Source organism: Passer domesticus, chromosome 33, assembly GCF_036417665.1.
Source record: "Passer domesticus isolate bPasDom1 chromosome 33, bPasDom1.hap1, whole genome shotgun sequence".
Lineage (NCBI taxonomy): Eukaryota > Metazoa > Chordata > Aves > Passeriformes > Passeridae > Passer > Passer domesticus.
The window spans coordinates 3,531,749-3,555,591 of NC_087506.1; the positions used below are offsets into that span (position 1 = coordinate 3,531,749).

Here is a 23,843-nt window from a genome sequence, read left to right on the forward strand (position 1 = left end):
GGGCTGCCAAGGGAGGCTTCTGGCCATGCCCTGCAAGCAGCTGCTGCTGCCAAGGTGCCTTTGGTGCCTCAGGCTCTGCCTGGCACAGCTCCCAGCACGGCACTCTGCCCTTGTGCCCGAGCCCTTCCCTGTGCTGGGGCTGGCCTGGGGCTTTTCCTGCAGTGGGACCTGCCCTGCTGATGGCACAGGAAAGGCAGTTCCTGCTGGAGCAGGAGGCTCTGCCTGCCATGGGCTCCAACAACTCCAGCAAGGCATTGTTGACTTCAAAATTGCTTCCTGAAGCAGAATATTCGAATAATTGTTATAGTTCCCATATTGTGGAGTAAATAACTAGTTTGGTTTTTTTTAAATTTACTCTGTGGTGTAAATAAGCCGTGTTATCTAATCATGATCAGAATCAATCAGAGCCATATTTATATAAATATATCTGGTATTCCATCGTTAATCCTGTGGGACAAATTGAATTAAGGTTCAATTCTACCTGTCCAATCTTTTACACCTTTGAAAAAGTCTGGGGCTGGGATTCTATCCAGCCGCTCCCAGTTTCCTTTTTCAGAAGGAATTTTAGAAGTAGAGGCCCTGCAGGGGTTTGAGGATCCATGGTGGGTGTTGGGTGTCATTTCTCCACCTCATGACTCAGCAGGAGTTTCTCCAATAAAGAAATAAAGCTTTTGCCTGAAGCTCCCACTTTGCCCATGACAGGAACTGCTGTGAGTGTCTGGGACATCCCGGCTCGTTGGCAGCCTGAGGACCACTGGGATGTCACTGTGGAGCCCCCGTGAGTGCCTGTGACAGATGGGTGCCTTTGCAGCCCAAGGTGCCCTGGGAGGTCACCGTGGAATGGCTGTGACTGTCTCTGACCACAAGGCTCTTTACCATCCCCAGAAAGCCCTGGGAGGTGTCCATGGAGCCCCCATCTCTGCCTGTGACATTCCAGCTCTTGAACAGCCTGGAGACTCTTGGAAAGTCCCCATGGAACCGCTCTGTGGGCCTGTGACTAATCTGATCCTTAGCATGGCCACCAGGGCTGGGACCAGCTGGGATGCTTGGTTTCCACAGGGCAGGGTTCAGGAATGGGATTCCCCAATTTCCTGCTCCCCCTAAAACCGCGCTGCCGATTGCTGCCCTCCTGCCTCCCATGGAAAGCACAAAAGGCAAAGATCCTGGGCTAGGATAGGAAGAATTTATTGGGAACAGCAACAAGATCAGGAACAAACAGGAACAGCAACAATATTGATAACAAAAGGGATAAGAAAAATGGAAAACTACAACTCAGCTGACTGTCTCTTCCCGGCCACAATTTCCTCCTGCCTGGGAAGGACACCCTTCTCCTCGAGGGGAGAGACTCCCTTTCCTGCCCCTGGCAATGACCAGAGGTGGGAGTGAATGGGATGTCACGGCCATGGCCACAACCTCATGTTATTCGATTCCACATCATGTCATTGGCAGGGGCAGGAAACGGGACAGGTGTCCTCCCAGCATGGATCACAGGAAACATGGATCACCAGGGCTCTGACCAGCATGGATCATCCAATGGGGGATGAAGCTGGAGCAGTTCATGAAGCTCTTCCTGCAGCAGGGGCATTTGCAGGGCTTCCCTTGCCGGTGACTCCATTGGTGTTGGGTCAAGTTAGAGCTGCTGGTGAAGCTCTTCCCACACTGGGGACACTGGTAGGGCCTCTCCCCAGTGTGGATGCGCCGGTGGGTGACGAGAGTGGAGTTGTGCTTGAAGCCCTTCCCACAGTCGGGGCAGCGGAAGGGCCTCTCCTCGCTGTGAATCCGCTCATGCAGGAGGAGATTGCAGCTGCTGTGAAACCTCTTCTGACAGGTGTGGCACTCCTAGGGCCTCTCCCCAGTGTGGATGCGCTGGTGGGTGACGAGTTGGGAATTGCGCTTGAAGCCCTTCCCGCAGTCGGGGCAGAGGAAGGGCCTCTCATCAGTGTGGATGCGCTGGTGGGTGACAAGGTGGGAGTTTTGCTTGAAGCCCTTCCTGCAGTCGGGGCAGAGGAAGGGCCTCTCCTCGCTGTGAATCCTCTGGTGCCTGAGGAGAGTGGAGCGGGTCTGAAATTTCTGCTGACACTCAAAGCATTCATAGGGCCTGTCCCCGGTGTGGATGCGTTGGTGGGTCACAAGGGTGGATCTGTAGCTGAAGCCCTTCCCACACTCCCCACACTTGTAGGGCCATTCCCCGGTGTGGATCCTCTGGTGGCAGATCAGGTGGCAGCTCTGCCTGAAGCTCTTCCCACACTCCAAGCACTTGTAGGGCTTCTCCCCATCATGAAGCTGCTCATGGACCATCAGCTCTGAGCTCTGGCTTGAAGCTCTGTCCACCTTCCTGCAACAGGCTGGGTCTTTCCTCCTCAGAGCACCCTGGGCTGGGTTTGGAGCACCTCCTCCTGCAGGATCTCAGGGAATTTTCTTCCCCATTGGATTCCTGTACCATGGAGCCACTCAAAACGGCCTCTTCTACAAGGTTCTGCTGTGGAGATTTGTCCTCGCTGGTCTCCATCCTCATCTCCTTGTCTGAGGAAGGCAGGGCAAGGAGAGGATGGGATTTCCCACCATGCCAGAGGGAAGGGGAAGGAGATTCTCCCCGTGCATCCCTGGCAGGACGGCCTTGGAAGCAGGGTTGTCCTGCAGCCTTGGGCTGTGCTCTGCAGGGAGATGGAGCAGGAGAGAGAGGGAAAGGGGCTGTGACTTCCTCCTCACCTACCTGATGGTCCTGGGACATCTTCCTCTTCCTCGCAGCCTTCTCCTCCATCTGGCAGTGGTTTTGAGATGGGAAATTCTGTTTTGGGAGGAAAACAAGAGATGAGTGCATTGAGTCATGTACAGGTTTGAGGGTAAACCAGGGGTACAGTCTAAGACAGAATTACAATTTAAGAAGAAAATTAAAATTAAGGCAATGATACAGAAACACTGCCTTAAACTGACAGTCAGGATATAACCTGGCACCCTGTTGGTCAGGGTGCTGGTAGCAGTCCCATTAGATGGTGGCCTCAGTCCTGTTGCAGTGATGAACATGATTCTGTCGAAGCGGTGATCCTGTAGAAGGGTCTGGTCTTCCTCTTAAGGTCCAGTGGTGGTGATGGAGCTCTTGTCCTCTGGGAATCCAGTAGCCAAGGTGCTCCTGGTGCTGCAAGTCTCAGCTTATATCCAGGTAGGAATGTGTGGCTCCTCCCCCTGGGTGGAGCATCCCACAATGGGATGATGTCATTTTACCAGTCCTGCAGGGACACTCAATGGCCCATTAACCTAAGATAGCCCCTGGGGATGTTATCAGGGCTGAGTCATGGAAGAGATAAAGAACACTGTCCCGCCTGTTTATAACAGTTTCTAAAGGTGGTGATGGAAAACATGCATTTGGTTACATCTTGCACTGCAACCTGAAATAGTGGGGTAATCCCTGCTCGGGGGGTGAACACCACCCCCCCTACCCAAACTGGCTCAGGTGTAAAACCCTCTCCCTGAGAAGGCCACACACACAGGGGACAATGTCACACTTTGGGGTCCCAGGGTCCCCATCTCCAGCCTCCAGCCTATCCAGTTACTTGGGGCTCTCTCCTCTCCCCACTGCCCTGTCCTGGTTTAGGGCAAATTTGGGAGAAAACCTCGAAAAGGGGATTCCACTAGAAAGCAAATTCAAGCGGCCCCTCCACCAACCAGTTTGGGAAAAGATTTCCTTGGAGAAAAGTAGAAAACACCTGGTTATTTAACAGGCAAGGGATTCACGAGCAGAGCAAATGACCAATATTAAACAACAAAACCTCTTGCCACTCCAAAAGAGATGACAAACTCAGCAAGTCCCTCCCTGGGCTGTAGCTCAGCACACTCATTCTCTTATCAGTCTCTTATCTGTCTCTTATCAGTTCCTCCATCACTGGAAAAGCCACAGCCCAGACTCAGCCCAATGGGCCACAGGTGTGAGCTGCCAGTGCCCTTCTGGGTGTTCAGTCCAGAGCAGGTTAAAACAGCTCCAAAGAAAAAGAAAAATCACAGTCCAGGGAACTTCTCTGCCTCAGAGAGCTAAAAAACCCCTAAAAGCCAAGGAGAGCCCTGTCCCACCATCTGTCCCTCCAGGAGCTGGAATGTGGAGGAGTGAGTGCAGTTTGTAAAACAAACTGCTCACTTCTTCCTCCCTCCCTTCGCTCTCAGAACCAGCCTTAAATGTGCAGAACTCATTTCTGGGCTAAACAGACAAATGTGGGTAGGAGCATGATCCCAGGTCCAGCCCTTCTGGGGGTTTGGGGTGTCTCTGTCCCTCTGACCCCGATGATGTTTGGGTGGGGTCACACCAGGGCTGAGAGGGACAGAGACCCCCCCAGCCTCCACAGGGATGGGAAGGTCGGAGAGCCCCCCAGCCCCAAGCACCCTCAGCAGTGAGAGGGACACAGAGCCCCTGGTCCCCAGCCCTGCACAGGCATTCCCTGAGGCCAGAGGGATGGAGAGACCACCGAGCAACCAGCAGGGCAAGGGGACAGAGACTGCCCCGAGCATCCCCCTGGCATGGGGGTGAGAGGGAGGGAGACCCCCAGGCATTGCCTGGGGTGAGAATGATGGACACCACCTCAGGAATGGCCTGAGGTGACAGGGACAGGGACAGAATCCCCCCAAGCCCCTCCCTAGCATCCCTCAAGCATCCCCTGGGCACTGGACAAAATAAACTTGGCAGAAATCAAACTTAACACCATGTTAAATGCCTTGAGGAACATTTGCTCTTGCCACAAGTCACTTGTGATGGAAATGTAAACAAATCCCAAGCATTAATAAACCAACAATGGAAGCAATTCTGTGCCAATTCCAAGTTTCATCGGTTCCTGCACAGCTCCAGCTCAGCTGCTGGCAGGTTCCAAAAAAAAAAAAAAATATGGAAATTTGGCCCAAGATTATTAAAAGGAAGGAAAAACTCTGTATAGCTGTGACAAAGGTGACAGGGACGAAGACACTTATGATTTTCACATGTGGCAAAGTCTCCAAGCCTGTGAATTCAGGACTAATTTAGGAATCTAGCTACTTGAGCTGGGCTTCCTGTGGGACTTCTAGCAGCCTTGCGTTCCTCACATTGGGGTGAATGAATCCCATTCCTAAACCTCAGCCTGTGCAGACCAAGCATCCCAGCTGGTCCCAACCCTGGTGGACATGGCAACATCCTTGGGAGTGGGGGAGAATCCCATTCCTAAACCCTGGTCCATGGAAACCGAGCATCCCAGCTGGTCCCAGCCCTGGTGGCCATAGCAACAGCCTTGGGAGCGGGTCCCTGGCCAGGGCTGTGGGAACCTCTTCCCTCTGGTGCCCAGGGACAGGACTGGAGGGAACGGCTGCAGCTGAGTCGGGGCAGGCTCAGGCTGGATCTCAGGAAAAGGTTTTTCCCCAGAGGCTGCTGGGGCGCTGTCCAGGCTCCCCAGGGAAGGCTCCCAGCTCCAGGGCTCTCTGAGCTCCAGCAGCGTTTGGACAGCGCTGCCAGGCCCAGGCTGGCATTGTTGGGGTGTCCTGTGCAGGGCCAGCAGTTGGACTCCAGGATCCTGATGGGTCCTTCCCAGCTCAGCCAATTCTGTGGATCTGGGATCCCATGACCCTGGGGATGGGACGGCCAATGGTTGCCATGGCAACGGGCTCTGGCTGCAGGCCTGAGCTGGTGTCCATGGCAACCACTCCTGGCATGGGGTCTGCATGGAGCTGCCGAGGGACTGAGCACAGCAACAGGGGGCTGGGGATGGTTGCCATGGAAACTGACCATAGCAACAGGGGGCTGGGGATGGTTGCCATGGAAACTGACCATAGCAACAGGGGGCTGGGGATGGTTGCCATGGAAACTGACCATAGCAACAGGGGGCTGGGGATGGTTGCCATGGAAACTGACCATAGCAACAGGGGGCTGGGGATGGTTGCCATGGAAACTGACCATAGCAACAGGGGGCTGGGGATGGTTGCCTGCTAAGGATCAGATTTGTCACAGGTCCTCAGAGGGGTTCCATGGGGACATTCCAAGAGTCTCCAGGCTGTTTAAGAGCTAGAATGTCACAGGCAGAGACAGGGGCTCCATGGACACCTCCCAGGGGTTTCTGGGGATGGTAAAGAGCCCTGTGGTCAGAGGCAGACACAGCCATTCCATGGTGACATCTCAGGAGTCCCCAGGCTGCCACAGAGCCGGGATGTCCCAGACACTCACAGCGGTTCCTGTCATGAGCACAGTGGGAGCTTCAGGCAAAAGCTTCATTTCTTTATTACAGAAACTCCTGTTGAGACATGAGGTGGAGAAATTACTTCCAACAGCCACCATGGAACCTCAAACCCTTGCAGAACCACTAGACTTGTAAAATTCCTTCTAAGAGAGGAGACTGGGAGAGGCTGCATCCAATCCCAGCCCAGACTTTGTCAAAGGTTTATGTATAAAAGATTGGAGAGGTGGAATTGAACCTTAATGCAATTTGTCCCACACGATTAATGATGGAGTACCAGAGAAATTTATATAAATACAGCCCTGATGGATTGTGATCATGATTAGTCAGAAAGATCTTAACCACAGTACTGGAATTATAACAATTATTAGAATATTCTGTTCTAGGAAGCAATTTTGAAGTCAACAGGGCCTTGCTGGAGTTGTTGGAGCCCATGGCAGGCAGAGCCTCCTGCTCCAGCAGGAACTGCCTTTCCTGTGCCATCAGCAGGGCAGGTCCCACTGCAGGAAAAGCCCCAGGCCAGCCCCAGCACAGGGAAGGGCTCGGGCACAAGGGCAGAGTGCCGTGCTGGGAGCTGTGCCAGGCAGAGCCTGAGGCACCAAAGGCACCTTGGCAGCAGCAGCTGCTTGCAGGGCATGGCCAGAAGCCTCCCTTGGCAGCCCAGCCTGGTGGCCAGCACTGCAGAGCTGCTGCCTCAGGGCTCATTTCTGCCGGGGCTCTGAAAAGCCACTTGTGCTCCAGGAGCCTGCCTGGGAAGCCATTGGCCCCAGCACTTTGGGGACAAGATATTAATGACAAAACTCTTCATGCCAGCAGAGACAAGGCAGGGGCAGAGGAAAGGGGAGAGCCAGGCCCAGGGGACAGGGCTGCCATGGTGATGGCTGTGAGGTCACCGCCCCTGCAGCAGCCTGGCTGCCCTCAGCAGACATTCTGGCCAGAAGCGTAGTGAGGGCACCCAGCACATCAGAGAACCCACACAACAGGAATTCCGTCCTCGGGGATGAGAGGGTTTCACTGGGTCAGGCTGCACAAAGGTCCTGCTCTTGGAGAAGTCCTGGGGTTGGGAATCCACTTTTCTGCGAAAACAGTTGCAGTTTTGTGCCGCTCTCATAGTTGTAAAATATTTCCTCGTTTTAACAAATGTAAATCCACCCGCATTCAGTTTAAAGACATTGACCCTTTTTCTCTCATTGCAAGATTTGGGACAAAATAATTTCGACCACTGTTCTTCTATTTTCACAGACCTTGGAGAGGACCCAAAAATCTCCCAAGATGGGGTTTGGAGGCCTCATCACATAACCAGCGGGAGGAGGCTGCAGGCTCTGGGCTCAGGGGTGTGGAGACTGAGGACAGAACGGGAGTAGACTGGGAGGGAGTAAAGGGTGGTTTCATAGAGGCTGGAGCTTCTCTTCATAGTGGGAATGAGCCTGAAGAAGAAATAATTGTGCTAAGGGCAGCTGGGGAGGCCCAGACTGGACAGCGGGAGAAAGGAGTTTCCATGCCAGGGCAGGGCTGTGGTGCAACACATCCCCCAGAAGGAGCCTGGAGCAGTCCAAGGCTTTGTGTGGGCAGGCAGAGGCAGGCAGGAGGCAGAGCTGTCAGCAAAGGAAGGCGCCAGCCAGGTGGGGCAGCCAGGGGATGACGACAGCCTGCAGGGACAGAGGCGCAGGTTTGCTCAGCATCAGAGACATCTTTCCCTTGCTTCTCCCCACCTGTCATCACTGCCTCCAGTGTTCTTCTCTGGCTGCAACCTGGGGACACTTTCTCAGTCCTGTCCCTCAGAAGGATTGGTTTAAAGTATGAGAAACTTCTGTGTGTCACCCTCTTTTTGAGTCCCTGAGAAGTTCTCTGAGCACACTCTGAGGTACTGAGTCTGATGCAAAGAGCACCAAAGCCCCAGAGGGTCATTAAAGTCCTTGTGCTGTGTCTGTGCTGCTGAGCTGGGCCGGGCTCCTGGCCCAGAGGCAGCTCCTGGCAAGGGCAGCGCTGCAGAGAGACAGCTCTGGCCAGGAGCAGCTCCTGTGCACAGCCCAGCAGGGCTGGGGCACTGCCAGGGCAGCTCAGGGACACCAGCAGGGCTCAGCCAGAACTGACAGGGGCTCAGCACTGGCAGGGGCTGGGGGTTGTCCCAGAGGGGGCTGTGTCACAGTGGCACCTCTGTGGCTGTGTCCTAGAGGCACAGAGCAGCTGTGATGTCAGCAAGGGGCTGTGTGACAGCACAGAGTGGGCTGTGTGAGGTCACAGGTTGGGCTGTGACATCACAGAGTTTGTTGTGAGAGGTCACTGAGTAGCTACAGCATCATAGAGGGGATTCTGTGACATCACACAGCAGGCTGTTACTTCATGATATTGGCTGTGTGACATCATAGATCAAGCTGTGAGGTCAAAATTTGTGCTGTGACATTAGAGAGTGGCAGTATCACATCATAGAGAGGTTTTTGTGACATCACTGAGGGGGTTGTGACATCACAGAGCTGGCTGTGATGTCATAGAATAGGGTGTGAGGCCATGGAGCAAACTCTGCCAACATGGAAAGTGGGTTTGTGACATCAGAGAGTAGGTTGTGACATCGCCGTGTGACTGTGTAACATCACAGAGCAGGCTGTGACATCACAGAGTAGGTGTGTTTCATCTCAGAGTTGCCTTCGACATCGAGGAGTAGGCTCTGTGACATAAATGGCTGGACATCATAGAACGGATTGTGCCATCACAGGGTATCTCTCTGACATCACAGAGGGGCTGTGACATCACAGATCAGTTTGTGACATCATTGAATGGCTGTATGACATCGCAGGGTAGGTTGTGTGATATCACAGAAGAATCTGTGACATCATCATGTGGGCTGTGACATCACAGGGGGCTGTGTGACATCACAGATCAGCTGTGTGACATCACAAGAGCTGTAAGACATCACAGGGGGCGGTGTGACATCACAGAATGGCTGTGTGACATCACAGGTGCTGTGTGAGGTCACTGGGGAGGTCCCTCTGCCCCAGCACCCCCATCACAGTTCCCCCAGAGCAGTCCAACGCTGCTCGTGCACAGTGGGGTCCCCTGTCCCCCCGGGTCCCCCCATCCCCGGCGCCGCAGCCTCCCCCAGAGGATGTTCCACGAGATCGACCCCAGAGTCTGACATGGGGACGGGGGGTCGGGGCCCTGGGGGGTGGGACAGGGGGACAGGGACCCCCCGGCAGCGTCCTCGTGTCCCCCAGGGCCAGAGCCTGGGCCAGGGCTCTTTCACCCTCTTATGCACGAGCGCTTGAGAGCGCGCAAAAAATCCCCAGCAAGGGATCAGCAAAAACCAGATTTAATATTAAGGGACAGCAGCCCAAAGTTCCTTGGCAAGAGTCACTCTGTTCCTGAATGGGCAATTCAGGCACACAAAGGAAACAAAGAAACAACAAAGCCAAAACAAATCCAGGCAATCAAACCAGAAATGAAACAAGAACTCTCCCTGTGTGTGTGAGTGTGCCAAAAGGGCAGTGAAGGCAAGGATAAAAGGAATATGGCCTAAAAGCTTAACACAGCTCAAACCTAACAGGACTAAACCTTGACTTCTACCTCGAACTTCACAATTTAGCAAAAGAACAAAGCTTAACAGTATTTCACCTAACTTGCAACCTATGCCATACCAATTTAATAGAGAAATAACACTTAACAGTATTTAGCTCAGCTTATAACTTATATTAAACATAACAACATAGCAAAGGAGCAACTCTTAGCAGCATTTAACTTCACTTAGACCTTGTGATAAGTCACCTCACTTACAGGCCTGGCTGACTCAGCTATCCAAGGCACTCCAACCCCTCCGAGAGCAGCATTTCTGTCACTTTTCCCCAGCACAGGCACTCTTGTGTGCACACAGTCACAAAGAGTCAGTGCAAGGCACCTGTGACAAATTCCCCTGAGGGCAGGAAATACTCCCTGTGGATGCTTTGGCATCTCCCCAGCGGATGAAGGGTTGAGCCTGGAGGAGTGGGGGGATTGGCCCAGGCTCTGTCCTTGTTCAGGATCCCCGAGTGCAGCAAACGGGAGAGTTCCCGGCTGGGAGAGGCCCCACTCAGAGGGAGTCGCTGGCCGAGGAGAGCTCCAAGGGGCTCCTTTTGCAGCGCTGTTTGTAGGGCCCCAAGAGAGGGGCTGCAGTCACAGCAATGGTTCCTCCTGGCCGCACTTGGCATCAACAGCTTTCTTTGGCAGTGTGAGAACAGGCATGTTGTGCCCCTGAGGGAACAAAACCAGTTCCCAGGGCTGCTTCTACAGCAACCAGGAGCTGGTTGGGCAGCAGCAGTGCCTGGGGCAGACAGTGTTTGTGCTGAGCTGCAGAAGAGCTGAGCCCAGGGGCTGTTGGCCAAGGCCGAGGCCCAAGGAGCATTTCTCAGCTGGCAGGGCGGCCTGAGAAGGGGAGGGGGGAATGCAGCAGCACAGGGCCCATGGAACCAAGGGACCATTGTGACACTGTGGGGCCTTGTGACACCAAGGGACCATTGTGACACTGTGGGGACTTGTGAGACCAAGGGACCATTGTGACATTGTGGGGCCCTGTGAGACCAAGGGACAATTGTGACACTGTGGGGCCACATGGAATCATGGAGAGCACTGTGACATCGATGGGCTCATGGAACCAAGAGGACTGTACTGATACTGTGTGACTCCATGGAATGTAGGTATCATTGTGACACTGAGACGCCCCATCAAACCAAGGGTCCATTGTAACATCGTGGGGCCTCCTGCAACCGTGGAGACCATTATGACACTTTGGGGTGTCATGGGACCAAGGGGCCATTGTGACACTGAGGGGACTCCATGAAACCAAATGTCCCTTGTGACATTGCAAGGCCTCGTGGAACCATGGAGGCACCATTAAGTGACTTTACAGCCTCATGGAACCATGGGGCCGCTGTGACAAGGAGGGGACTCATGGAATGATGAAGATACTATGGGGCCCTATGGAATAAGCAAAGCATTTTGATACTATGAGGCCTCATGGAACCAGTGAGACCATTGTGACCCTGGGAGTCCCCACAGAACCAAGAGGATCATTGTGATACTGTGGGGCCTTGTGAAACCAAGAGGCCTTTGTGACACTGCAGGGCTGGAACCAAAGTTCCATTGTGACATTGCAGGGCCTCGTCGCATCAGTGCTCCATTGTGACACTGGGCAACCAAAGGAGACAATTGTGACACTCCAGGGCTCATGGAACCAAAGCTCCAGGGCAACACAGAGGGGCCTCCTGTCATCAATGGTCTATTGTGACATTGTGGAGCCAAAGGAGACCATTGTGACACTGCAAACCCCCAGGGTCCAAAGGTCCATTGTGACATTGCAGTGCTCATGGAACAGAGGAGTCACATGTCATTGTGGGGCCTAGGGAACCACAGAGACCATTGTGACAATGCAAGGCTTCATGGAACCCAGGCATCGTTGTGACATTATGAGGCACCATAAAACTAAGGGAACACGGAACAAGTCTGGCTGGTTTGACCTTCCGGGCCCCCTGAATGGTCCAGCTGACCTTGGTATGTTGAGAATCTCCTGTTACCTCCTACTGAAACACTGGGGCTCCGTGCTTTCCTTCCTATGGAAAAGAACTCTCCTTCTCCTCCAGGCACACATGGCCAGAATTCAGATTTCACCTCCAAATTTCCTTATATCAAGGAATTCTTTCCACAGGAATATTGCCAGGACAAGTCTGGCTGGCAGTGGTTTCATGGTCACTTCCCATCTGTCTTCAAAACACTGGTGAAGGCTCCGTGCTTTCCTTCCTAGGGAAAGAACTGTCCTGCTTCTCCAGGCACCCATGGCCAAGACTGGGGTTCCATCTCCAAAATTCCCTAAATCCAAAGACTGCTCCCAGACAAAATCTGCCATTGCTGACAACTCTGCTGACCTTGGCCTAGTGAGGCTCTCACCTGCCTTTCAAACCCTGGGGCTCTGTGCTTTCCTTCCTATGGAAAAGAACTGTCCTTCTTGTCCAGGTGCCCATGACCACAATTGGGATTTCACCTCCAATATTCCCTATTGTGACAGACTGGAGGAGATTGTTGGCTGGAAACATTTCACGTGTAGGGGAGGAAGGGGCAGGTCCAGCCCTGCCCTGGAAGCCCAGCACTGCCCTGCCCTGGGACCACAATCCCCCCAGAGCCTCTATCCCAGCCCAGCAGTGGCTGCCAGTCCCTGGCACAGCACAGGCAATGCTCCACAGCCACCTCTGGAGCCCCCAACCCAGCTCCTGAGTGACCAAATGAGCCCAAGTCTCACCTGGGGGAAGGGCCCAGGAAGACCAAGGGGTATTGAAGGCTGACCACAAGGCAAGCACACATCTTGACGCTACCTCCTCTTGGAATTTCTGTCTGAACACTGCTGAAATCCAGGAGGCAGTAGCTGTGTGTGTGCTCCTCTGTATTTTTCTTACTTTTTTTCTCTCTCCCTGTCTGCTTCTACTTTATATGCCCCTTGGAAATTTTGATGAACTTAAAATTGAACAGCTTAGAGTTTGCGAAGTTGAATGTGCCAAATTAATGCTTTGAAAAGTGTTTTTTGTTGATTTAATGTCATAATAAAACTTTTGCCAAAGTTTCTCTGATTTTCTAAAGTTGCCAGTAAAGGCTGTATTGCTCTTTCTCTTGTCAGTATTTCTCCAGGGAGTCCAACTCAGAGTTCTCTGGGGGATGGAGGTCAGGGCTTGTATGTCCTGCTTGGCACAGCCCAGGCAGGGCTTTCCCAGCCACATTCCACACTCCATTGGCCAGCTGGAGCCGCTGGTGCCTCTGAGTTCTGCTGGCCCAGCCCCAGGGACGCTCTCCTTGTCTGCCCATTCCCCCACGCTCTCTGGGCAGGGATGGCCTCAGTGGGGGCTGCTGACATCCTCAGCAACTTGGAGCCTGCTGCTGGATTTCACTGCTCCAGAGGCTTGTTCAGCCTGCAGCTCTTCAGTGCAGGAATTCAGTGTCCAAGGGCTCACTGACATTCAGAACACCTTAACAAGCCAAGCCTTTGGGAATAATTTGATTTTAGCTTTCAAATCTTGTGTGGTTAATTCAACACATTTCATAAGTGTATTCAAAGTGAATGTATAATTGAATGAATACTTACAAAGACAGTGAGAAAATATTCTTTAGGTCCTAATTAGTTTTTTTTTTTCCTGATCATAAATCGATATGTGCAATCTACAATTGACACTGCATCCAAGTACCTCCTCATGCAGTTTGAATAGATATGAAAATCAAGACCCTTCATGGCTGACAATCAATCAGACTCTGTCCCTACCCCCTCCCCACCATTTCCCCCATCCAAGCCCTGGCACTCAGAGCAGCCTTGTGCAAATCTGAGCTGCCTCCAGCCGAGGCTGCACCTGCAGCTTTCAGCTCCTTGGCTCCAACTCCCACCTGCTTTCCTTGGAGAAGGAACTGCCTGAGACACAGAGGGATGTTCATTTCTTGTCAGCCAACAAAGCCGAGGGTAGGCACAGCTCCATCAAATGCAAAAGTCATTCTTCTCCCTGGCTCTGGCCCTGGCCCTGATCCCCACAGCCTGTCTTGTTTCCTTCATCCCTCCTTTGCCAGGGAGCTCTGCTGTGGCTGTGGAGAGAGATCCAAGCGCAGCCCCTGGAGTGGGAACCACAACTCATCAGGTTTGTATGCTTTGAGGGAGCAGGAACGGGTGAGACTCAGAGGCATAGAAAGGTTTCTCTTCATGGCACACATAATAAATGTAAACATGATAAAATTTAAGAAACATCAAAACCCTTCCCTCAGCAGCTTGTGACATGCCAGCAACATCTGACATGTCCACCATCCACAATGGATTGCCATACAGGAAGGATTTTAGACAAAGACTTAGGAAGAGGTGACATAAAAGATACAAATACAACTAAGATGTTCACTAAGAAGGTGTTGAAACTCCTGAAAGATTGGGCCACTCCCTGATGCTCGAAGCACTAAGGCAGTCAACAGAGACACAATGGAATGAGCAGAGACCAGCTGCAGGAGGAGATCTGGGAACAACGGGAATTACATAGATCCGGTTACTCCAAATCAAGAAATCTCCTTAGACATGGCCATTTCAACAAGAGAGCTGGAAACACCTGAAGGAAGAAAGCCATTAAATACTAGAAGGAAAGTTGGTAGCAATGGTTGAGGGGAAGATCAGTATTTCTTCTCCTGACATCAGTAAAAGAAACCAGTAGATCCAGGAAATTCCCGTTCCTGGTGGGAAAATTTTGCCATTTCTTAAAAGTACTCAAATGACCCCGATAAAAAATATTTTCTGGTATATTATGAAACCAACAGGTATTAAAACCTTTGCACCTTTCCAGGCAGACATCACTTTTGTGTCCATGAAGAGGCAGTGCCACTTCTGCATTGAGGTGCCCAGGGATTGGATCTCTCTGAGAGCACCTGAGGGAGAGCAGAGCACCTTGCAAGCTGCAGGTCCCTGACAGCCCCGCAGGGCTCCTGTCCCATCAACTTCTGCCCTGCCCCAGTCTGAAACAGGGCCCAGCATGGTGCCGGGATCATCAGAGAGCTGAGGTGTGTGCTGGAATTCCATGCTCTCCCCATCCTGCAGCAGCCCTGCATTTCCCTGCTCCAGCCTTGGTCTCCAACACAGCCATGGAGGCTCTTTGGGCTCCTGACTGTTCCTGCAGCCCCCCAGGGCAGCTGAGCTCTGCCTGTGGCACAGTCAGCCCTGGCCAGCGCAGGCCATGCTCAGCAATTGCTTGTGTGTACCTGGCCTTGCTGTCAGCCCTGGCAGTGGCTGCGTGGCCCCTTGGTGGCCCTGTGCTGGCCCAGCCATGGTGGCCCAGCCCCTGTGCAGGCCCAGCCCAGGCCAGGAGCATTGCGGCTGGGAACGGCCCCTGTGCCATGCTGCCCACAGCAGCCTTGGGGCTCTGTGCCCCATGGCCTCCCTGCTGGGCAGCCTCTGCCAGCTCCTGCACAGCCCCAGGCACCTGTGGGCCTGCACAGACAGCCCTGCCCCGGGCTCTGCCGGCCTCTGGGCCAGCAGAGAGGCCGGCCAGGGCTGGCCATGGCCGGGAACAGGCCCTGAGCCCCGCAGGAGGATGGAGCTGGGCCACAGCCAAACTCAGCCCAGGGCAAAGCTGGGCTCAGCAGCCAGGGCTGCCAAGGCCTGGGGACAGAGGCTGGCAGTGACAAATGTCCTGGGCCCCCTCCCTGCTCTGTCCATGCCCCCAAGGGCACAGAGCAGCCTCCTCTCTGGGGCACTTGCCTGTTTTCAATGCCTTGCACAGGCGCTGGCCCTGCCCCACAAGGCCTGGCCTGAGTCCTGCCCCTGCACGCTCAGCCAGGCTGAGATGGACACTGATGGTTTCTGGGGCAGGCTCTCTGAGCCCAGCCCAGCTCCCTGCAAGCTCTGCCAGCTGCCCTGAGCTCTGGGCAGCACCAAGGGCCTGTCCCCAGCCCAGCCGGCTCTGGCCCCACAGCTCTGCTCAGGCCAGGCTGCTCTGGCCACTGGCCCCACGGCCTCAGCCCCTGCCAAGGGCACAGCAGCAGCTGCAGCTCACACAGGACTCTGCCCCAGCCATGGGGGAAGGTGCTGGGCCAAGGCCAAAGGAGGCTCCCTGGCTGCCCTGCTCCCCTCTGGCTCAGGTGCTGAGAGCTCTGCAGCCCCTGCTGGCATCCCATGTGCCCAGGGCAGCACAAAAGCCCCGGCCTTGGGGCCCTCAAGAGCTGCTCCTGCTCCAGGCCCAGGGCCTATCCCAAAGCTGGGGCAGCCACAAAGCTGTGCCCATTGCTGTTCATTGCTGCTCTGATGGGGATGGATCCTCAGCCACTTGGAGGTTGATGATGAATTTTCCTACTCCCAAGGCCTCTTCTTTCTTGAGCTCTTCAGTTCAGGAATTCAGTGAGAAAAGCTCATAAACATTTGTTCAACATGCCCAAAGAAGAAAAGCCATTTGGAATAACAGAAGTTTTCAAGTTTTCTCTAATTAATTAGACAGATATCTGAAGTGTATTCAAAGTGTATATACTGTCTTGAAAACAATGTAGAGAGAACAGTTTCTTCTGTTTAATTTTTTTCCTGTTTATAGATTGATATCAGCAATGTCCAGTTGATATTGACCCCCAGCACCTTCTAATGCAGACTGAATAGCTATGAAAATCTAGACCCTTCATGGCTGAGAGTCAATCAGACTGTGTCTCCTGCCCCCTCCCAACCATTTCCCTCATCCAACCCCTGGCACTCCTATGGACCAGCAATGGTGTCACCAGCAGGACCAGGACAGCAATTCTTCCCCTGTGCTGGGCGCTGGTTGGGCAGCACCTCGGGTGCTGTGTCCAGTTCTGGGACCCCAAATTTAGCAAGAATTGGAGGGGCTGGAGTGTGTCCAGAGAAGGGCAACAAGGCTGGTGAAGGGTCTGGAGCAAAAATCCTGTGAAGAGAGGCTGAGGGAGCTGGGGTTGTTTATCCTGGAGAAGAGGAGGCCCGGGGGAGACAAGGTGGTGTCAGGGCACAGGTTGGACTTGATGATCTCCAAGGACTTTTCCAACCTTGCTGATTCTGGGATTCTCTGAAACCACCCTTGCAGCAGTTGCACGATGAGCCCTGGGCCTCCTCCTCAGAAGCTCCAGCAGCCCAGGTGCCTCAGCTTCTCCTCCCAGGCCCAAAGCCCATCCTGTCAGTCCTGCAGAGCCTCTGCAGCTCCTCCTCATTGCCCAGAACAGGGACCCCACAGGCAGACACAGCAGCCCAGATGTGCCCCCCTGGCCTGTGGTGCCTCTGGCAAGGGAGCAGCACCAGGCACTGCAGGAGCCTGCAGACAATTCCTGCAGCACCTGGGGGATGATCCTGCTGCCCAAGGGACGTTCCCATGGTGCCAAGTCAGGAACTGCAATGGGGAGTGGGGCCAGAGAGGAAAGGGCAAACAGGGATGGGCTTTTTGCAGGGGAGGGAACAGGGGTGGGCAACAGGAAGAAATTTGTACCAAAAAAAGGGGGGAAAAAAGCAAAGGTGAAGCCAAGGAAATGCTCAGGGCTGTTCAGGGGTGGCTGACAGACAGCCCTGGCTCTGAGCAATAGCGTCTGCAGTGGGACAGGAATCTCCCAGCTAATGGGAACAAACTTTCTGGCTGACTGCAGAGGCCAGGACAAAGCTGAGTGGTTTCCCTGCTGTCCCCCAGCCCTTGCTGGCCCCAGGGGCTGATGACATTTGTGCTCCCTCAGGTTCATGTCCCCACAGCAGCAGCATGGGTGTGCTCCTGCCTGCTCTGTGCAATGCAAACAGGGGCTCCTGAGCCACTGCTGCCGTGGCTGTGCCTGCAAGGATGCGGCACCTCTGTGAGCTGGGGGAGAGGCCAGGGCTGCAGAGGGGGGATGTTGTTGGCAGCTCCATGAGGATGCTCTGGGACGCTGCCCTGGGCTGTGCAGCACCCTGGGGATGGATCAGCCCCTGCTCTGCTGCTCCTTCCCGTCTCCCCCAGGGCCCTTGCAGAGCCCCAGCCATGCTGTTTGCCCCCAGCCTGCCCACGGCCAGCCTGGGGCTGCTCACCCTGGGGCTTTTCTGTGCTGAGCATTGGCCTGGCCGTGTTCTTGAGAGAGCCTGGGCAAGGAGCCTGCAGCCCCCAGGGCCTGGCCTGAGGCGTCAGCGCTGCCCCAGCAGTGCCCATGGCCTGTCCCTGCTGCAGCCCCGGCACTGCCACCCCCAGGACTGTGCCCGGCCCCGAGAGCACTCAGGCCCTGCAGCAACACCAGGGCCACCAGGGCAGCGGGGCAGGGCCACAGCAGCAGCACTGGCAACACCAAGTGCTGCTGCTGCTGCTGGGCACAGCTGCTGTGCCAGCACTGATCTGCCCCAGCTCTGCACACCGACATTGCTGCTGCAGCTCCAGAGAAGGCAAGAATAGAGGGATCTCTGCAGAAAACTTTGCTGGGAGATCCTTTAGTTCCTTTAAAACCTTTGAGACTGCAGCCCCTCATTGGCACAGTCTGTGGCCACAGGGAAGGTGGAGAGAAACAAAGTCAGAGATGGCAGAAACAATCGTCTAGCTTTAGGAAGAATATTTAAAAAGAAAAACGACAGGGAAATCAAAGAACCAAACCAAAAGAGCTATTAAAGATTACTTTTATTACAAGTGATTTGCCCAAATTAGCAATCAGTTTAATGCTTCCTAAGATGTCCAGTCATCAGTCTCCTCACTGCAGCCTTGAGCTCCTGGTTCCTCAGGCTGTAGATGAGGGGATTCAGGGCTGGAGGCACCAGCGAATACAGAACTGACACCAACAGATCCAGGCATGCAGAGGAAATGGAGGAGGGTTTCAGGTGGGCAAGTACTGCAGTGCTGAGAAATGCATTTCTCCTGCATTTTCCCTTTTCAGATTCTTTCAGTCATCTCCTCAGAGGTACAGTTTGTTTTGGGGCTTTTCATGAACTGATTGTACTCTTGATTTAGATGGAGACTGTGGAATTGTTTTTAGATGTAGAAGAATCTGGACTGAAGACAGAAACAAACTCCCTGTCAGCCCATTTTCATCTTCTAGATCATTTTCAAGATGTCCTTGGGGGTGTTGGAATGATAATCACACAGCTCTCCACTTCTGGCTGCAGGCTCTAGAGTTTCTTTCTCTGCATTCAGTCAGGCTTGCATTCCCTAAGAGTTCTTGGTAGCCTGTCATCTTTTCTTAGGGTAGAACAGTAACAATGAAAACCTTACCAATGGCACAACTGCCCAGCCCACAAGGAAAAGAAAAGAACAAGCTGTCAAATTCTTCAAATATTTCTCCTGCTTTGCTGCAAGTGTTGTGCTGCACCCACAGTGTGGAAAGCTGCAGTTGGTGGCACACCTTGTGACAGAAGCTGCACCTCGTTCTCCGGGAAAGGTTCTTGGAAAAAGCAAACAGGACTGAGGAGAAGATTCTGGAAAAACTGAAAGAGCTTTTAAGAAATTAAATGAAAATTGAAACAATTCAAGATGTTTTTCTCGATTTGTTTTTATGCTCCCCTTTTCCATCTTGCACTAGTTGTCCATCCCATTAATTCCAAACAGATCTCACTTCTAAGATCACTTCTAAGATCCATGAGTTGGCAAGTTTTAGACATTTTAAGATACCATGACCTAGACACACTTTGGCTTCCCCTGTTTTTCTTGGAAATCAATGCTGGAGAGGTAAGTGCAGTGCTTGGGTCAGGTAGAAATTCTGCATTCAGGGAATGCGCTCTGAGAGTGTTTGACCCTCAGCAGGGACAATGCACAGCAGTGACCGAGGGGATTCCTGAGCCACTGTGCAGGAGTCCAGACTCTGGCTCTTGGCTGAACTCGGCAAAGTTCCCGTGTTTGGACAGGCTCAGGGGCTGCCCTCGGGGAACGTGGGGCTCGGGGCGGGGGCGAGCGGGCAACGGACAAACGGACACGGGGACAAACGGCCCCGGAGCTTCAGTTGCAGCAGCGGCAGCAGCGGCAGCAGCGGCAGCAGCAGCAGCGGCAGCTTCGGCGACAGAAGAAACTTTAGATTCCCTTCTCCTCTCCCTTTCCCGCCGCCCCGTACCTCTCCCGCTCTCCCTTTCCCGCCGTCCCTCTCCTCTCCCCGCCTCCCTCTCCCCGTGCCGGGCCGGGCCATGCCCCCGGCCCGCCCCCGGCCCCGGGCGGGGCTGCCCCGTGCCCGCCCCCGGCCGTCCCGCCGCCGCCTGGCCTCAGCCCGGCTCTGGCCGTGCTGGCGCTGGCGCTGCTGGGCGGGCGTCAATGCCTGGGGCTGGGGCGGCTTCACCGGCTTTTGGCTCCGCCTGGCCCGGCCCCGGCCCCGGCCCCGGCCCCGAGCCCGAGCCCGGCCCCGGCTCCTCCCGGGGCCCGCGGAGGACACAGGCGGCGTTGCCTCTCCCGCCGCCTCCGCTGCGGCTTGCCCGGCCCGAGCTCCGCCGCTCGGCAGCGCAGCCGCCGGCCCCGAGCCTCCCGTGCCGCGTTCCGAAAACCGAACGCCGGGGGATGGCCGGGCCGGGGCGGGTGAGGGGCGCTCGGGGGCCGTTGCTGGCCCCGGGCCGAGCGCTGACAGCCGCGTCTCGCCCGCAGGGAAGGCGCAGGAGGCCCTACAGGAGCGGTACCGCCTGGGTTCCCTGCTGGGGCGCGGCGGATTCGGCAGCGTCTGCTCGGCGACGCGGCTCTCGGACGGCGCCCCGGTGAGCGGCGGGGCCGGTGGCGGGCGGAGGAGGAGGGGGCGCAGGAGGAGGAGGAGGAGGATGGGGCTGGGCAGGGCGGGTGTTGAGCTGAGCCCGCTGCTCCCCTTGGCTTGCAGGTCGCCATCAAAAGGGTGCCACGGAACCGCATCCGGCACTGGAGCGAGCTGGTGAGTGAGCGGGGCCAGCGGCAGAAGCCGGGCCGTGCCGGGCGGGGATGAGCTGAGCCCCGGCATGGTGGAAGTCTCCAGGACGTCCCGATGGAGAGTGGGCGTGGGGCCAGCGCAGGGCGCAGAGCATCCCGGGCTGGCTGAGGGGTTGCCCAGCCCTGGCCCAGCATCGGCCCCACTGATGGCATCGTGCTCCTCCCGCAGCCCGACGGCACCAGCGCTCCCCTGGAGGTTGTGCTGCAGGACAAGGTGTCCACTGGCTTCCCCGGTGTCGTAAAGCTGCTGGAGTGGCTTGAGCTCCCCAGCGACATAGTGATGGTGCTGGAGCGGCCAGAGCAGTCTCAGGACCTCCTGCATTTCATTCGGGCACGGGGGTTCCTGCGCGAGGAGGTGGCACGCCGCTGTTCCGCCAGGTGCTGGAGGCCGTGCGGCACTGCACCAGCTGCGGGGTCCTGCACCGCGACATCAAACCAGCGAACATCCTGGTTGACCTGGCCACCGGGCAGGCTAAGCTGATTGACTTTGGCTGTGGCACCTACCTGCAAGACACAGCCTACACTCACTTTGCAGGTGAGCCTACACAGGGCTGTGCTCCCGCTCCTGGCATCTCATGGCCCAACATCTCTCAGCCCAAGCTGGCTGTGGCAGCGGGGATTCTCCCTTTTGCTGCCACTCAGGGGACTGAATCTGCAGCTGAGTTGCTTTAGAGCAGGGGTGGGTGGGGAGCCATCTTCCAGCCCTGCTGGCAGCCTTTGCCCACCATTGTGCCCAGGACTGGGGCTGGGCTGGGGCAGCCAGCCTGACAAAAACAGCCGTGGGTGGGGGTAGCAGAGAGGGAGGTTGGAACCTGTGTCCCAGCCAGTTTGTGTGCAGGCAAGAGGAAGGGCTTGGACTGCTCCACTTGCCCTGTTTGTCTTGGCTTTATAATATGTTTGGGGCAATGCAGGCAGGGAGAATGAGGGCATGGTTTTTCCCCAGCACGCAGTGGGTATTTCCTTTGCATGTCATGGTCAGGCCTAGCCAGGGCTTCCACTGTCCCCTTCCCACACCAGTGGCTTCTTTTGCAATCCCAAGTTTGTACACCAGTCCCAGGTGCTGGTGAGAGGACAGTGGTCACCCTGTGTGCCACTGATGCAGCCCTCGCCCGCCCAGGGATGCTGGGGCCAGGCTCTGGGAGCAGCAGCATCCCCCTGATGAACTCCATCTGTATTCCACAGGAACACCATCATACAGCCCCCCGGAATGGACCCGCTTTGGCTGGTACCATGGCGAGCCAGCTACCATCTGGTCCCTGGGCATCCTGCTGCACGAGATGGTCTGTGGGAAGATGCCTTTCAGGAGGGGCTGGAACTTCAGCTGGGGCCAGCTCTCGCTGCCACAACGGCTCTCTCCAGGTGGATCCTCTTCTCTGGGCATGGGTGCAATACCAGTGCTGGGAGACAGCAGCGGGCTCGGGAGCATCCCGCTCTGGCAGCTGCTGAGGAGGTGGCACATGTCCTGCTCTCCCCCAAAACCAAGAATTGATGGGAAAGTTCAGGCCCAGCTCTGAGCGCATCCAGAATGGCCTGGGCAGGGAATAGTGGGGCAAAACCAACAGGAGCCTTCTCCAGCTGACGGGCAGTTTCTGGTTTCTCTCCCCAGAGTGCCAAAATCTGATCGGGTGGTGTTTATCCATGCACCCCTTGGCCAGACCCTCATTAGAAGAGGTGTACTGTCATCCTTGGATGCAGGATATTCATCTGCCCTAGAAGAAGGGAGAGAGCCACAGGCACACTTAGATCCAGGGCCCTGGTAAGTTACAGCTGCACACATGCGTTGGCAATGAGAAGCAAAGGAACCCAGCCTGTGTCACTGCACCAGGGTCATGGGATGGGAACACGCAGCCCTTGTGCTGGAGCTGAGCTGCTCTGCCCAGCCCTGGTGGCTGCCATCCAAGCAGGTTTTGCTTGTCCTGGTTCCCTGACAGCTGGGGCCCTGGGCAGAGCCCTGACGGCCTGGTCACACCCCAGGGAAAGAGAAGGAGCCCCTGGAGAAGCTGTACCGGGTGGGACTGCTGCTGCAGGAGACAGCGAGGATGACATGATGATGACAACCTCTCCCTGGACCTGGCCACCAGCAGTTGAAGGTGATGCACTATGATTGTGGCACCTTCTTCAAAGCCAAACTCCACATGGAGTTTGCAGATGAGTCCACATGTGGGGAAATGCTCCCAGATTTGGGCATTGCCCAGCCTGGCTGGGAAGCAAAAGTTGCCCCTTTGCTGGGGCAGATGGAACTAAATCTTCAGTCAGCTGCCCAGCTGCTTTTTTGGCAGGGCTGGTGGGATGGGCTGGAGTGGGTACAAAATGGGAGTGGGCTCCTGGCCCTGCCAACAGCCCCCAGCACCCACCGTGCCCCGGGCTGGGGCTGGGGCTGGGGCAGCCAGCCCGACACAAACCCCTGTGGTGGGAGCAGAAGTGGGACTCCAGAACCTGTGCAGGGGCTGCTTTGCTGTGCAGGCAAGGAAGGCCTTGGGCTGCTCCACTGCCCTTGTTTGCTTTGGGATCACTGTTATTTTGGGGGGCAGTGCAGAGGGAAAGAGAGAAAGTGTGGACCTCCCTCACCCATGGCTGGATTTTTCCCTAGCATGTAGGGGTTGGGCCTTCCTCAAGGCCCTGACAGAGCTAAGAGTTTTGACCTTTCTTCTTCTTTTCCCTTTTTGTCTCTAACCTCTTTTCAACAATTTGTTTGTTTTTTTCTAGAGGAAGCATTCTAGGTGGTCCAGTCTGGATTGGGAAGTGCTTGGGACCAGCTGCAGCGTGGATGGGCCGTGCCCTTGGAGCAGGCTGAGGACATCGTTTGGGACCAGCTTTTCTTCCAGCCGTGGATGGCGTGAGGTGGGTGCCCGTCTGCTTGGCAGGGTGGGATCAGAGCTTTTGGGAGATGGCAGCGAGCACAGGAGCATCCTGCTCTGGGCAGCTGCTGAGCAGGTGGATGTGCCATGGCTGGCTGCAGGCTGGGCACATGTCCTGCCCTCCTGCCCTGCTCCCAAAGGCAGCACTGATGGGCAGCTCTGGGCACAGCTCTGAGCCTGGCCCGCATGGCCTGGGCACTGCGGGCAGCTGGGACTAGGGGACAGGAGCCCTCAGCTGACGGGCAGTTTCTGCTTTCTCTCCTTGCAGCCAGGCTCTGCGGATGCTGAGGCTGCTCTGGGCTCTGGCAGGGCTCTGCTGGAGCTCAGCACCGGGCTGGAATCAGCCAAAGAAGAAATGGTGTCACCTGCAGCACAGACTTGCTTGAGCATTTTGACAACGCAGCTCAAGTTTGCAGCGTGGACACCTCCAAGGGAAAACATGACACCTCCCAAAAATTAAAATTGTTCAATACCTTCTG

At 55.3% G+C, this 23,843-nt stretch overlaps 1 protein-coding gene across 1 annotated transcript; it reads left to right on the top strand.

Annotated features, from left to right (window-relative positions):
• The first annotated feature begins 8,707 nt into the window (after positions 1 to 8,707).
• On the top strand, positions 8,708 to 23,354 carry LOC135288479 (serine/threonine-protein kinase pim-1-like). Its single transcript, XM_064401867.1, has 9 exons — positions 8,708 to 8,714; positions 20,198 to 20,304; positions 20,421 to 20,471; positions 20,676 to 20,837; positions 20,885 to 21,041; positions 21,689 to 21,865; positions 22,113 to 22,262; positions 22,481 to 22,596; positions 23,213 to 23,354. Exons 1-7 carry the CDS (start codon positions 8,708 to 8,710, stop codon positions 22,217 to 22,219), a joined length of 768 nt encoding a protein of 255 aa, XP_064257937.1. The 3' UTR covers positions 22,220 to 22,262; positions 22,481 to 22,596; positions 23,213 to 23,354.
• Positions 23,355 to 23,843: the final 489 nt, after the last annotated feature.